Raw genomic sequence first — 15,538 nt, forward strand, 5'->3', positions numbered from 1 at the left:
TAATAAAAAATCAAACTAAAGTTGTAAAATTCACTCTTCTAATTTAACAAACTATCAAAATAAGTAATTGTTAATTTTAAATATGTGCCTACAAAAAGATGTTAAGTAAATTAATATAAACCTAGATTTTAACCCGCACAACGACGGGTATTTTTTTCATTTTTATATATATAATTTATTTTATGTCAATCGTGGTATATACATATATTTAACATTAACCATATATTTAAATGTTTATATATAGATTTTATGGTACTATTTTTAGATATATATTAAAAATAATAAAAAGAGTGAGGAATATTCTCAACATTGTTAGATTTTTAAAATATAGATTTTTGTACAATTGAGTATTATATAAATTTGATTTTGGTAAAGATATATTAGCCGACCTAAATATAGAAAAATATATTGTGAAATTATAAGTAATGTAAAACATAATATATGAAAAGCATGACATTTTTTGTGATGGTAAATATATGCTTTTGAAAATTATTTTCTAAATCAAGCTTTGGATACATGTATTTAAGAATTGAACAAAAAGAAACAAGCTTTAGATTTGATCAAAAAAGAACTGAACAAAAAGAAAAGTTAAAACTCGTACCTTTATGCGTTCCCAAAAACTGTTGGTACCTTTATTAATCATCTCCTTATTTTACGTGACTATTGTTAACGAAGAGAAAATTATAGAGCAGCGAGATTATAGGTAAATCTTGCTTTAATATTTTGCATTAATAGGTAGAATATATGGAAAATGATAAAACCATTAAATGTGTTTATTTTGTAGTAGATGATCCAAAATGAAATATCATATATGAAAGAAGTCATACTTCTATTTTAGATAAAATACTAGATTTTTATCAAGCGCGAAATAATTTTTCGTTGAAATCTTTATTTAATCGTATTTTCTCTTTATTTAAAATAGGTGTGGATACAAAATCCGTTACCGGAAGTCCAAACTGAATCCAAACAAAAACTCGATTTGTACCCGGTCTGAAATATAAGAAATACCAGAGTAGATCTTGTAGGATGGTACAAAACATATATAAACTCGAAGTATTATTACCTGAACTCGAATGTGTAACCTAAAACAAAAGTCTAAATTAATCACAAATATAAATATTTGATAAATAAATATGTACTTCAAATATCTAATTCTATGTTTATTTTCAGTGATATTAAAAATAAGAATTTAAAATTTAAATAAGTACCTTAAATATCCAATTCTATATAAATAGGTATTTCTTCACTACAAGAAAACATGACCTTAACGACCACAATATTAGTAGTTAGTTGGTCGTAATATGGGCATTACGACCAATTAACTTCGAAAATTGATTGGTCGTTAGAAGCTGGTCGTAATTAATTATTAGAGGCACATTGGTCGTAATATTATGACTAGACATATTAGTCGTACACTGGTCGTAATCTTACGACCAATTTACCTCTAATGTTAACGACCACTTTACATCGACTTTAGATGTTCATTGGTCGTAAATTTGACCAATTTTATTTATTTATTTTCAAATTTTGTATTTATTTACTAATTTTATATATTAATTAAAATTAAATATTTAAATTTAGTTTGATTTAATTTTTTAAAATTTGATCAAATTAAAATAAAATATCTAACATCCGTAAACATAATAATATCCATAATATAAAACATTTAAAATATAAATTAATTAAAACTGAAAAAACTAAGCATTAAGGTTTATTTCGTCGAAGAAGTCGGATGATGTGCCGGAGGTAGAAGCTGATGGATCCGGCTTTCCGAGAAAGGTACTCCCGGAAGAGTTTCTAGGCGCAAGGTTCCTAAGTCTATATCTACCGCCAGCCATAGCAATATCGTCAATCTGAAAGAAAAAAAACCAAAAAATAGATGGTTTTAAACAATTCAATTTTTTATATAAAAATAATCTAAACCTTTTCTAATTCCATCATAATCTAACTCCATCCTAATCTACTTCCATCCTAAACTAATTCCAAACCTAATCTAATCACCTAACTAACCACATAAAACGTAAAAAAAAAACCTTACCTAGAGAGAGAAGGGAAGTCATTGTTAGAGAGAAAGGAATTAGCAATCAAATGGCTTCGCGAGGTCCGAGTATATATAGAGTTTTGGTCTTAGTCATAAATGGGTTGTAATATTACGACCAATGAGGGATATGTAAATTTACGACCAGTGGGGGACCAAATAATATTACGACCAATTAGGGACTAAATATTTTTTTTAATTTACGACCAATTAAGAAGAATTAAAATTACGACCAGTGTGGGACGAAGTCCTTTACGACCAATTAGGGACCAATGTGAGAAGAATTAATATTAGTCATAACTGAGTCGTACTTTACGACTAATTAGCTTCGTTTTGTGTTTATACCCTAAAACCAAAATCCCAAACATCATAAGTTTTATACACTTCTAAACCCCAAAGTACAAAGATTTTTTTTTAAACTAAGTTCATATATAATTGAGCAAACATGATAATAAGTTATATATTATTTGTACTGCAATACAAATAGGTTAATAATATAATAAAATACAAACACTGTAACATAATCAAACTCGATCACTTGTCATCAGAAACATCATCCACTTCATCATTTTCTTCAAATTCATCTTCGTTGGCTTCGTCTGTTGCATCGTCTAGAAGTTCTTCATATCCCTGGTTGTGTGGATCAACAAGTAAGATATCATTTGTAGCTTTCTCATGTACTTCTACTTCATCTACGACATCTTCTTGTAAAGGCGGTTGTTCATCAGTCACAAGACTCGGCCTCGAGGTGTAAATTTTATAGCGGCTAACCAAGATATTCCAGATTGTCTGATCCTCGGGTATGGAATAAAACAAACTTGGTATGCTTGAGATGCCAATATGTAGGGTTCAAATTTGTTGTACCTCCGTGTAGCATTTATATCAACAACTCCAAACTTGTTATACCAAACACCTCTATTGACGGTGGAGTCAAACCAGTCACATTTGAAGAAAACGCATTTCAGCTTCACCAGGTTGGGGAACTCCACTTCGATGATCTCTTGTAAGATTCCATAGAAATCAGTTTCACCTTTCACAGATACTCCATAGTTCATTGTTGCTCGCCAACTTCCGTATTCGTAAGTGTGAAAAGTGTAACCTCGTGTGAAATACATAGATATTGTGGTGACCTTAGCGACCGGACCTTGTATCAATTCGTGAAACCACTGAGGATAGAAAGGATCATCATAATCAACCTGGATCATCAACATATATTTATAAATATATAACTTCATTAATTATATAATAAATAACATATTTATGTTTGATAATAACTTAACCACGAATGTGCAACTACGGTTCTCGTAAATTGGTCGTTAATCAGATGGTAGCTTGTCGATGTAATTTAGTCGTACATTTACGATTACATTACGACTACCTGAAAGTTTGGTTGTAAATGCGAAGTTAGTTTACGACCAATTTAATCTTTTAGTAGCAAAATTACGTCTAAGTTACGACGGACTTTAACATAGTATTAAGTTAGACGTAACGTCGAAGTTAATTTACGACTACATATTTGTAGTCGTAAATGGTAGTCGTTATTCTCACGTTTTCTTGTAGTGCTTTCTTATGTTTTCCTTTAAAATTTTAGATTTAACTTTAAATATATCCAAACCAAACCAATATAATCCGAATCCGAATGATATAAAGTTATTTTATGGATTTTAGGACGTGAAACAAATTGGAACCAAACCGATGTGTTATATCCAAACCCGATCTTTATTTACAAATTTTTCAGAATGAGATCTATGATGTGATATAAATTAGAAACAAAAGTTCAAATAAAGATACCTGAACAAATCCTAACTTAAAATGTGGTTTATGTTTTGTGTACTTATTTTCGAAAATACTTTTTTTTTATTTCCTTATCAACAACATTTATTCTACTAGGGTTGAATAAGTGTGATGGTAATACAAACCAATAAACTACATGTCATGTTTTCTGAAAATTTATCTTCTTTAGCTCTATATATTAATTCCTTATTTCACATTTAATTATTAAATGGTACATTTTTTTGTCAATAGATGTTAACGATGTAGATTAAGGATTAGTAGGATAACGAATTTATGGTCTTAATATTAATCCATGCATTCCTGAGGATGTCAAGAGCCATTCAACGCCAACTTCGAATCACTGACAACGACATGCACGCGCACAAAATAGAAAAACAAGCCCAAAAAGTAATGAAATCCTTGTTTACTAAGAAAATAAAGGATATACTATCATATAGATTGCAAAATTATATCCACTGCACATGGTATTTGTAGTTTGTTGTTTTCTGAAAACGATGCAAAAGAGATGGACAAAAACAGTCGGCTTGTGTTTTGTTATGTACGTAACATACAAGTAACGTACACTCTCCTTCGCTCCTATAGAAAATGAGATATGTTGAGTTCATTGATATGTATAGGTGAACGATACGATTTTATTAATGGGTCAATAAATCGGACTGGATTAACAAAATATAATAAAATATAATAATTTTTAGTATCGAATCGATTTATTTGTTTTTTTTTTTTGAAACTCGATTTAACTCTCTTTCCTCGGATCATTTCTAATTTACTTCTATAATTTTCTATATAAAACTTTAAGTCGAAATTAGTTTTATTCCAATGTATGTTTTTATAATAGAATTCTAATATTGTTTGTCTATCCTTTTTTTCGTTGAACAATAATTGAGGTAAAGTTTGTTTGTCTATCCTTGAATAGAGAAATCTGACGAGATTGATACCGATAATGCTGAAAAAGTGATGAACATATTTATTTCACTATTTCAGTTAATTTATTTTTCTTCTTGGTGATGACGGATTGCTCCATCCTTGAAAGAGAAATCTATTTCTCATTGCAATTACTTCGACTGAATTGCCATTTCTAGTAAACTCCTCTATATGACGACGGAACACAACTATATATACAATATTCCTTTTTCTCTCTGAGGAGCTTGTTCTTTGTGAGAAAGATTAGACATGTGTACCGGTGTACGCGTGTGAATTAAAGTATATAATGAGTTTTTTGAGGGACAAAGGAGTGGTTGATGACAGGGGAGTAAATTAAGTGTACTTTAGATTAACGGATGAAATAAATAAGAAAAAGTGGTTTCCCATGAACCAATGTACTTTCCACGTTGAACATTAGTTTAAATCTATAAGAAAATCGACATATCCTTAAAATTCTAATCGAGATCTAACTGTGTTCAATCAACAACGTTAAAATGTTCAAAGGTTTTGTCGCTGGGATTATAATAGCAATATTGATCTACTGGCGTAGAAACAACCGCCACGAATCTCATCACCTTTCTAACAAGGCCGACTTCCACAGGTTTTGTCCTAGGGTTTCACTTCATCAAACTTTATCCATCCATGAGCTAGTCTTATTCATAAAAAACAGCTTGAATCAACGCTACAATACTACAAGAATCGTCTTACTTTTTTAATGTTGGGAGGTTTCCACTAATAACTCGTAGTGATCAATCTTTTTATTATTTCCGTTCTCGCTACAATTTTTTTTGTTGCTAAAAACAATTTGACAAAACACTAAGTAAAGAAACCAGATGGAGCAAAGCCTTTAATAAAAAAAAAAACCATATGGAGCACTGTGTCATATATTCGGAATCTCCAACGTTCACATGTGCGCTTTACCAAAGAGACCGACCGACCTATAAGACAACCGTTCTATTAGAGTTTTCCTACTCCAAATGAAGTTTTACTAAACCAAAAAGAACTATACATAGTTTCACTGATGAATAGATAAAAAATATTAGAGTGATAGTGTGTTGTATTTTAATGTTCTCTATGCATATATCTGAACAATTTAAATTCATGCATATATCTGAACACTTTAAATTCAGAGATAAGGTTCATTTCTGGGCAAATATAGCTGTATTTATCAACTTTGATTAAAGTTGATATGGTGGTTTTCGAGTTTAGTGTGTTAATTTCTGTTAACTAAAACTTAATGCAAGGCAAAGGTGGATGACCCAAGACGAAAGGATTGTAAAGGAAAACTTATGCATACAAATGTCCACCTAGTTTGATAATTAAAGCACATTAAATTAGGTAAGCTGGTAAAGTTATGTGTTGCTTAGTAATCTCTATTCATTTTCTCAGCTTTTACAATATATATTCCACCGCACTCAGCTAGCTAACTGTCCTCTTCTTCTTTACACAATATCGTCAGGTTTCTTCGAGAAAAAGAGTGGGATATTAGCCTTTCAGAAACTAAAACCTCAAGATCAAACAGTTCATTAAGTTGTTTAGAAAATGTGTTTTAAGTTTTTGTTAACCACGAAAGAAAATTAATAAATTTATATATTCTTTCTCCAACCTTTTTCTTATAAATTTATTTGTTTTTAATGTTTTATTTTGTTTTGACTTTTCATATTGTTGTCTTCCAGAATTTATGACAAAGGTTCTAGAAATTTGCTTAGATAATCTTTATATAGAAGTTTTAGCTCAATTGGAAAAAAAAACTTTTATCATAAATTGCGTCAGAAGTTTCCGATTTGAGTGATTAATAGGACAAAACTAATATTAGATGTTTTCTAAGATATTCCGAACCGACAAAGTGTTTTTTTCGTGAAGAGATAATAATTTTGTACTTTTTTTATTAATTTAAACATATTCGATTATGTAGTTGTATTTATGTTTGTGGAACATGGATAATCTTCATGTGACTGAAGCTTTTATGTCTTTCAAATATGACGCAAAAGTAGATTATTTTTTGGTTTCAAAACAATTTTCACTAACCAAAAACAATTTGTTGCGAATGTCATTGTCCAAAATGAGCGCTTCCATTTTTTAGCACAGAGATGAAAGACTAATTCGTGTATTCTTTGTCTTCATTAACCAACCCATCATGCTACTATTATCAACTTTGTCTCAAAAAAATTTTATTTGCCTTTTATGAAACATCTGTAGAACACCATCGTCCAGACATTTGAGATAAGAGTGTTGCACCCTCTACCTAATGTGACTGGGTAATTGAATATGAAACTTCTACATATGTTTCACTTCAAAATAATGACTATGTTTTTGCCGGCTGCAAAATATCTTTGGGATCTATATCTATATTTTTGAAAACTATATTGTTACATACTTTCCAGAAATCCATAAAAATTGATGATTTTCCACCTGAAAATATAATATAATTAATAAATTTTAAAAAAATTCTTCTGATTTTAATATATTTTGATAAAATTTAAAATCTAAAAATACATCTCTTCAATATCGAGCAACATATTTCATCATCAGATAATATCTAACTCTATTATATATGATAATTAACTACCTGCAAATGCAACATAACCGTGCGATATTTTTGATGGATAAACTATAAAAAATACAAAATGTGAGAATCTAATCTCAAATCTGGATGTATAAACCTTTAAATCTTAATATGATGCTAGATTAAAATACATCTCATGATGTTAGATAATAAGTTTTGAAATGCTTTATTTAAATTATAATTAAGGTTTAATTAATTAAATAATCTAAATTCAACAAAAAAAACAAAAACTCTTTAAATAGGTGTGAGTCATAAAGAGTGGGGGGGACCGAGTGAGTGAAAGGGATGCATTAGCTTTTCAAACTGAAAGTCGGTCCAAATTTTACGAGGACGATATGAAGAAAGCGTCCTTCTCCCACGAGTCGACCTCAAAGTTTGTTATATATATAACACACACACACACGCACACTCTCTCCCACTCTATCGCTCCGCAACCACATTCTCCGATGCAATCACCTCGGCGGCGCTCTGTTGATTTAGAAGCTGGCTTTGCCGGCGATGACGGCGTGACACAGGAAATGGCGGCGTTTCACGGCGGCGACGTTGTTACTGAATCCCCGAACCCCTTTCGACGCTTGAGAGTAAACGGCTTCAGTTTTCGAATTGGTTTCTGGTAAAACGGCGTCGTTCTCAGTTCAGGCTTTTGTTTTTGTTGTTGCAGAGTGCTGTGCTTGCGATTACTGCTACAAGACGTTTTAAGATTGTTCTGGATTCCAAAAAGGAATCCGAGAGGGAAGAAGAAGTCTGCGGATCTCATGATCATCAAGCTACTACAAGGGTATATGATATAATGAAACGAACAAAGATGATTACTTTTGATTCAAGCTCCAAAGTAGAAGTTTTGTGTTGTTGATTTATATATATTTCCTAATATGGGGCTTTGCCTTTTATAGGCTGCTGCACGGCTTCTATCTCAGTCAGAGGAACAAGTACACGGTAATCTTCTTATTCATTCCATATTTGGTTGATTGATTATACATCATAAAAGCTAACTAGTGGGACAACTCTTACCTTTTATTTTCTTTTTTTGGTTGTTGTAATTTTAGTGTTTATATTACCTCATTGGGTTGCATCTGTTGTGATATGCTAACATGAATTCCACTTTTTAGTTGTTGGAATTGAAATCCCAGATGAGTTTGGTGGCGTCAAACTGGAGGAATTTGTTTCTTCTATCTCTCGTGATGATGGTCTGCGTGTTCTGAAGCTATGTGATGGGGCAAGCTGCTTACCATACGCTATTTCTACCCAACTAGTGTTCTACTTTTGTTTACTTATTGGCTCCGTTTCATGCTATACAGGTTAGAGGATTGTCACGTCTGTTGCTCACCGATCTAGAGAAGGGTATCTGTGGTAGTCATGAAGACATACAGAGACGAAGGGATATATTTGGATCTAACACTTATCCTTTGAGTAAAGAAGGCAACTTCTGTGTATGGTGACTAACTATATTAGTAGTATTCTGTGAAACCTTTGACAAAATATATAAGAAAAAGCTTTCATTCTGCTGTTCTGATTGTAGATGTTTCTCGGGGAAGCAAGCCGAGGTTTTACTTTGATTGTCTTGGTGTTTGCTGCAATGGCTTCTCTGCTGCTTCAAATAAAAACTAAGGTGTGTCTTTTGGCATACTCTACACTTTTAGCTTATTTGAAACTCAATGCTGTTTGCCATTTACTCTGTCTTTTCATATACTGTATCCTGTGTTTGTTTGCTAGAGTGATCCACTATGTCTATCTATTCTAGTTGGCTATACCGCCAAGCATCCTATAATATTCACGTCCCTCGCAGACTATCAATCATGGATGGTATGACGAAGCTGGCATCATTATTGCGGTTATCCTTGTCATCTTTGTGACAGGTATCCTGTTGTCTTCGGTGCTTCATTGCATCTTGTTCTTTACCTGTAGAAATTACTTTAATGAATAGAAATTAATCACATCTAGCTCGGTTTTATGAATATTGTGCAGCGAATAGAATTGGTCTGTTTTTTACTTTTTGAATGTTTCCCCTATTCTGCAGCTATCAGTAATTACAACCAGTCTCTTCAGTTTGAAAAGTTGAATGATGAGAAGAGAAATATATGTATCGAGGTTTGTGTTCATACATAAAGATTTCCATGACCACATGATATGTTACTCGTCACTTAACTTTGCTGAATATCACTGGATACAGGTTACTAGAAATGGAAGACGGGTCAAAGTTTCGATCTATGATGTAGTTGTTGGCGATATTATACCTCTTAAAAGTGGTGACCAGGAAAAGATCCAATCCTTTTGTCATTGTTTGGTGGTTTCAATCAACTGGAGTTTCATCATTAAACTGAAGTACGATATAATATGCTGCAGGTGCCTGCAGATGGTGTCTTAGTTTCTGGGTACTCACTTCAGATAGCCGAATATGAAAGCATGGGAACTAACAGAACGGTGAGTTTGTACTTTTGTATCAAGCAGTAAATGCATTATTATGTCATACTTTTTAACACCCCGTTCTCATTAATAGGTACACAAAGATACAGATGTAGATCCAATTCTAATATCCGGATCTATAGTGGAAGATGGCATCGGTACAATGCTGGTATGATTTAGCTTCACATCTCATTTAATGTGTTACCGTCATACCGATTCACTAGTTTGCCCCTATGTTCACCTCAGATCACATAGGAAGTAGTTCTAAATGAGATCACTATGTAGACGTCACTTTAGTTTGGTTAGGACGACGTGACAAGACTCTAATGAGAAAAGATTCTCTATATCTCTTCCGTACAACTGAAGGTTGCAGACCATGCTTTTTTTCTGATTACTCTGGGTTCTTAGCCCCACTCTTTTTCTTGTTCTGTATTTCGAAGGTTACTCGTGTCGGGATGAACACCCAGTGGAGGATGCCGATGGCTTCTATTCAATTATGTACTGGTAAAGAGACACCGTTGCAGGTACGTTTTATTGGTGCCTGGCCCTTCTATATTTTCTTGTTGCAGTTCTTTATTCACCTGTAAGTCTTTTCTATTAGGTGTACCTGAACCGAGTTGTAACTGTATTTGGCCTAGTCAGTATCTCGGTTGCTTTGATTGTTTTTCTTATCGTGTCATGCCTGTAAGTTTGTCTCTACACCAAGAATTTCTTTCTGTTAGTTTGTCTCAAGTCCTACTGCTCGGTTCTTATCATTTAGAAACCTTTCACCCCCAGATACTTCATGGGCCGAACCAAAAAAAAAGATGGTAGTCCGATGTTTGATGCTGGGAAAACTACGTTAGATGAAGCAATAGACATGGTGATTAAGTTTATAATTTTGGGGGTAAGTATAAATTAAGCATATGATATTATATTTTACCTTTAATATTTTACCATTTGGTTGATCTTTATGTGTATCTTTGTAGGTTACCATTGTAGTCGCAGCAGTGCCTGAAGGATTGCCATTAGCTGTTACCTTGAAGTAAGGCTTTTCAGACATCTGCTACTTGACAAACACTTTCAATATCTATTAACCGTCTGTAGCCTCTCTGCATCTTTTATCCTCGAGCTTGCAAAAAAACCTAATTGGCTTCCTACAACTTTCTGATAGCACTTTGAACAACTAACTTTCTGTTTGTGTAATTAATGCCAATTACTCTGGAAACAGCATTGCCTATATGTCGAGAAAACTTGGAGGAGAGAAAGCTTTGGTACGCAACTCGTAGATGACTTCTTTTGTCATACTTTTAATAACGAACTAATAATCTCACGCAATGTTCAGGTGCAAAACCTCTCTGCCTGTGAAGCGATGGGGTCTGCAACAACGATTGTATGCCACAAGACCGGGATTTTAACCTTAAATCAGGCAATTTGCTATCTCACCTCTTTTTTCACAGCATACTTAGTTACTTTATTATCTGCTTGTGTCATTGTTTCTTCACAACTGAATATTTACTCATGGTTTAAGAAATTGAGTTTGTTGGCCCTACCGGATCAGTTCTCCCTTGTTTACACAGCTTTCCTAGTGTCTGTTCTTATTAAACTTGTTGTGTTCCTTATTATAGACAATTCATTTTCTTTTGAGCAGATGGAGGTTGTTGATGTTTGTGCCGGACGAGTAAGAACGCAGAATTTGGCAGAGTTGTCTCCCCTTCTAATCTCGTTGATCACCGAAGGAATTTCCCTGAACACTAATGGGAGTGTGTATCATCCTGAGGTACAGTCATATTGTCAAGTTTTGCGTTGTTCGGTTCCAGTTCCTGCTTTATAATTTGATGAGCCAGCCTTGATTGATTAAAATCAGGAAGGGTCTGAAGACTCTGAACCAGAGGTCTTCGGAACAGCAACAGAATGCGCCATTCTTAATTTTGGTGTCAAGGTGGGGCTTGTTTCTGATAATTTTTATTAGTTATCTCAAACGTAGTTGCAACCATCTGATTGTAGAGCTAATCTACTGTTTTAAACTCATCTTTTTGCAGTTGGGAATGAATTTTGATGAAGGGAAGTCAAAATCAACAATTTTTCGCGTTTCGCCTTTCAATTCAAGGAGAAAACGTAGAGGTGTGGCAGTCCAATTGGTAATGTAACCTGATTTCTTGTTCTTGGTTTAATATGTTCGGTTTTGATTCAACTTTTAATCAGTTTCATGTGTATGTGAGCGACACCCCTTTTGTCTGATCTTTTTTCTTGCTAATACACCTTTAGCATGATTCTCAAGTCCGTGTTCATTGGAAAGGTGCTGCCAAGACTATCCTAGCTTCTTGCCAGGGGTATATGGACATGGACAACATAGCATCTATGGACCAAGAAAAGGTAATTAATTTACTTGAAAGAAAATCATTCACTATATTATAATCATAAAGATAATTATAAAAAAAAGAAATATATAAAGGATGTTTCTAGTGATCTTGATTTCTCTTGTCTTATCTGTGTTCTTTCATTTTTTTTTTTAGATATCTCATTTTGAAAATACCATTGATGATATGTGCAACGAAGGATTGCGCTGTGCTGCCCTTGCCTACCGAACTTATCCTGAAGGAGATATTAATAGGAACGAAGCATTCACAAACATACCTGATAGCAACCTTGTTTTGCTGGCTATCATTGGTATAAAGGTAAAATTTTGCTTTTCAACATGGTATCAGTGATGACGATCGTGGAACATGTTAAACTGCTAACTTTTTATACATATCCCTGCAATATAGAAACCTATTTGTTCTCTTAGAAATGGATACATGGTGTGCAGGATTCTTGCCGGCCAGGCATAGGAGATGCAATCCAACAATGTTGTAATGCTGGAATAAGGGTGACATGTTTATTTTGCTAATTTTTACACCACTGTTCCTGTTCTTTCTTTCTTTCAGAATGCATACTCAATCTATTTGAAAGTTTCTCATATTTTTTCTGGGACCCAAACCCATTTTGTTATTCAAAACTATATGATCAGTAAAAGAATAAGCTCAAATTATTTCTACAAGCTGATATGTTACATCGTATTTTATTTGTATCATAGGTGTGCATGGTGACAGGCGACGACCTTCTGACTGCCAAAGCAATAGCGATGGAGTGCGGGATACTGACAGCAACATCAGATATAAATACAACAATCTTAGCAAGCGAGTTTTCTTCGATGTCAGATGCAGAAAGAGAAGAAATTGCTGAAAATATTCTAGTGCGTATAATTATGTTCTTACCCTTATTTGTATGTATTGAGATTTTGCAGCGGATTAAATAAGCAGTTAACTTAAACAACCTTACTTTTGATAGGTGATGGGTCGATCTTCTCCTGATGAAAACCTTCTTCTGCTTAAAGAACTGAGAAAGAAGGGACACGTGGTTGCAGCAACTGGAAAGGGAATCCGCGATGCTCCGAGCTTGCGCCAGGTCCTTAAAAATTCTAATTTGGCCTTTGAAACTCTCAAAATGAGATCCTCCCTATTACTGCTATAATTGTTGATTTGATCTTGGACTGCAGGCGGATATCAGTCTTGCAATGGGTATTGGAGGGACTTCAATTGTTAAAGAATGCTCCGATATCATTGTGTTGGACGACAGTTTTGCTTCGATTCTCACGGTTGGTGAAATATCAATTTAGCTGATATCATATTTGAAAATTGTTGCAACTGAAAAGAGAGTGTTTGTTTTAAGGTCATCCAATGGGGACGATCTTTATACACAAATATTCAAAGATTTGTTCAGTTCCGGCTAACTGTCAGCGCATCAGCTCTAATTATATGCGTTGTTGTGGCGGTTCATTCTCATGAAATTCCGCTAAATGTTGCGCAGGTAATCTTCAGTCTCTGCATCGCGAATAACTCACTCTTTCTTTCTCATCAAGTTGCTTTATATTTCTATATGCAGCTTCTATGGGTTAACCTTCTCATTGATACTTTTGGAGCATTGGCCTTGGCATCGGAACCACCAATTGACAACTTAATGCGAAGGCCCCCGGTTCGAAAAGGGTATGTAAACGGTTCAGTAAATTATATTTCAAAGAGAGCTTCCTTAATTACCATATATCATATGACTGCATGACCATATCAACCGTTCCTTTAGCTCTCTGCAACTCCAAAAGATGTTTATTCTCAACAGGTTTCAGTTCTGATTATGCAGTGGAGCCAAGAGGATTGTTTGGTTATGCTCTTCTCCTACTTGTGTGAATTTCTTAACTGGATGGAGAGAAATTTCTTATAAGTAGGAGCAGAACCAAGTCATTCTCTTGTTCCTTTGGAGCCCATAGCATGATTGGAAAAATGAAATTTTCGCAAAAGCATTTCATCAGGATATAAATTCCCTGCTTCTGTTTCACTTTCATCATATATAAGATGCAGTTTGATGGTACTCCCTTTGCCATTTCAGAGCACCCTTTATAACCAAACTCATGTGGGCGAAGTTTGTCTTACAGGTATGCCCCATTTATGAGCTTCATCTTCTCATTAATACTAGTGATTGTTTTTTTCATATATTTCAATGAAGTAAACACGGTTGCAAAGCTGAATTTACACAAAGATAAGTCTGCTTTTCCAGGTTGCTTACCAAGTGACTGCATTGCTTCTCTTAAACTTTCATGGAGAGAGTATACTGAAACTGGAGAACAAAAGTCTAGATCACGCTTACAAAGTCAAGAACACACTTGTTTTCAATTCCTTTGTCTTCTGCCAAGTAATCTCTCTCTCACCTCTTTGTATGATCTCTCAACACCATTCTGTATTTTCTTGGCGAGAGCTTCACGTTCGTTGGCATCCTGGTCTTAACTTATGCAGGTGTTTAACGAGTTTGAATGTCGGACTCATGACCAAACAAATATATTCAGCGGAATCTTGAAAAACCATTTGTTCCTTGGAACAATTATTATAACTGTTATACTTCAGGTAATTCTTTATTATTCTATCGTTCATGCTGAACACTCCCTAATCTCGCTTGCTTTTGTTGTTTCGGTCAGGTAATCGTGATAGAATGCCTCGGCATTTTCATTTCCACAGTCAGGCTTGACTGGAAGCAGTGGCTGATCTCCATTGGAATCGGGTTTTTCAGGTACTACTTACTTCACAGAAAAGAATCATCTTCTGAATTGGCGTGACCTTAACTCTGTTTTCTATGTTTTTTTACAGTCAAGTCGCTGGTCGCTTTCCTTTCCAAGCTTTTCCTTATCTCCGGAACTAAGATTCTTCTTAAACACATATAAGCCTTATAGTGTAAGCATTATATTTTACTCTTTTACATCTAACTACGATATGTATGTATGAACTATGAAAGAAGTCATTATTCACAATCTCTATGTTTGGTTTTAGGTTTGGATACTTCTCCCGGCCGCTGATTATAGTTTCGAATTAGCGAAGTAAATAGTAGTTTTCGATTTTCTATGTAAATAAAATAAAATAAAAACGAAAAGCACATAGGTGCATTCGTCACTTGTGTTGTAAGACGCTTCGAAGTATATATATAATCTTCATTTGTGTATCGGATCAGTGGTATTCAGTGGTATGGATTGTTGTACAGAATATAGAATCGTAACTTTCATCTTGTTTTTTTCTTGGACAGCAAAAAACAATCTTTAGAGATTTTATTACTTAGTAGTCTTTTTTTTTTCCTTGCAAGTCCGTATAATAAGTAGAAACAGTTCGGTGGAAGCCTCAAATCCAGTGGTTTACCGAGCTTCTAGTTTGATTTTTGAATTTTGTTTCTAGGTCTAAAGGTATTTTATCAATTTTAGGGACCAATATTTTAGCTAGTTTACTCGGGTCAGCACTAAACTAGATCCACTTCTCGAC

At 34.0% G+C, this 15,538-nt stretch overlaps 1 protein-coding gene across 4 annotated transcripts; it reads left to right on the forward strand.

Moving 5' to 3' along the window:
* The first annotated feature begins 7,588 nt into the window (after window positions 1-7,588).
* LOC106444530 (calcium-transporting ATPase 8, plasma membrane-type) lies at window positions 7,589-15,227 on the forward strand. 4 transcript variants are annotated; one of them, XM_013885997.3, is made up of 34 exons: window positions 7,591-7,903; window positions 7,984-8,100; window positions 8,216-8,258; window positions 8,432-8,538; window positions 8,621-8,752; window positions 8,842-8,931; window positions 9,109-9,178; window positions 9,340-9,410; window positions 9,493-9,576; window positions 9,666-9,743; window positions 9,820-9,894; window positions 10,166-10,249; window positions 10,327-10,409; window positions 10,503-10,611; window positions 10,694-10,749; window positions 10,936-10,978; window positions 11,050-11,133; window positions 11,356-11,484; window positions 11,572-11,646; window positions 11,747-11,845; window positions 11,973-12,080; window positions 12,221-12,382; window positions 12,514-12,573; window positions 12,781-12,939; window positions 13,035-13,151; window positions 13,243-13,341; window positions 13,416-13,553; window positions 13,629-13,729; window positions 14,127-14,172; window positions 14,295-14,429; window positions 14,531-14,638; window positions 14,710-14,801; window positions 14,879-14,962; window positions 15,059-15,227. In XM_013885997.3, exons 1-33 carry the CDS (start codon window positions 7,658-7,660, stop codon window positions 14,928-14,930), a joined length of 3,252 nt encoding a protein of 1,083 aa, XP_013741451.1. In that variant the 5' UTR covers window positions 7,591-7,657; the 3' UTR covers window positions 14,931-14,962; window positions 15,059-15,227. The 4 variants fall into 4 exon arrangements, 2 of the variants coding, with proteins under 2 accessions (XP_013741451.1, XP_048598203.1); XM_048742246.1 differs by having other exon boundaries at window positions 14,879-14,948; XR_007316981.1 differs by lacking the exons at window positions 14,710-14,801; window positions 14,879-14,962; window positions 15,059-15,227 and having other exon boundaries at window positions 7,589-7,903; window positions 13,860-14,172; window positions 14,531-14,584.
* The last annotated feature ends 311 nt before the right edge of the window (window positions 15,228-15,538 follow it).

Source organism: Brassica napus, chromosome A1 (genome assembly GCF_020379485.1).
Source record: "Brassica napus cultivar Da-Ae chromosome A1, Da-Ae, whole genome shotgun sequence".
Classification (NCBI taxonomy): domain Eukaryota; kingdom Viridiplantae; phylum Streptophyta; class Magnoliopsida; order Brassicales; family Brassicaceae; genus Brassica; species Brassica napus.

Bases quoted from the DNA above. Each gene is read 5' to 3' on its own strand.
- LOC106444530 (XM_013885997.3), top strand. From the start codon at position 7,658: ATGAAGAAAGCGTCCTTCTCCCACGAGTCGACCTCAAAGTTTGTTATA. The intron at 9,744-9,819 runs GTGAGTTTGTAC...TCTCATTAATAG, and splicing joins GCATGGGAACTAACAGAACG to GTACACAAAGATACAGATGT. The intron at 12,081-12,220 runs GTAATTAATTTA...TTTTTTTTTTAG, and splicing joins CATCTATGGACCAAGAAAAG to ATATCTCATTTTGAAAATAC.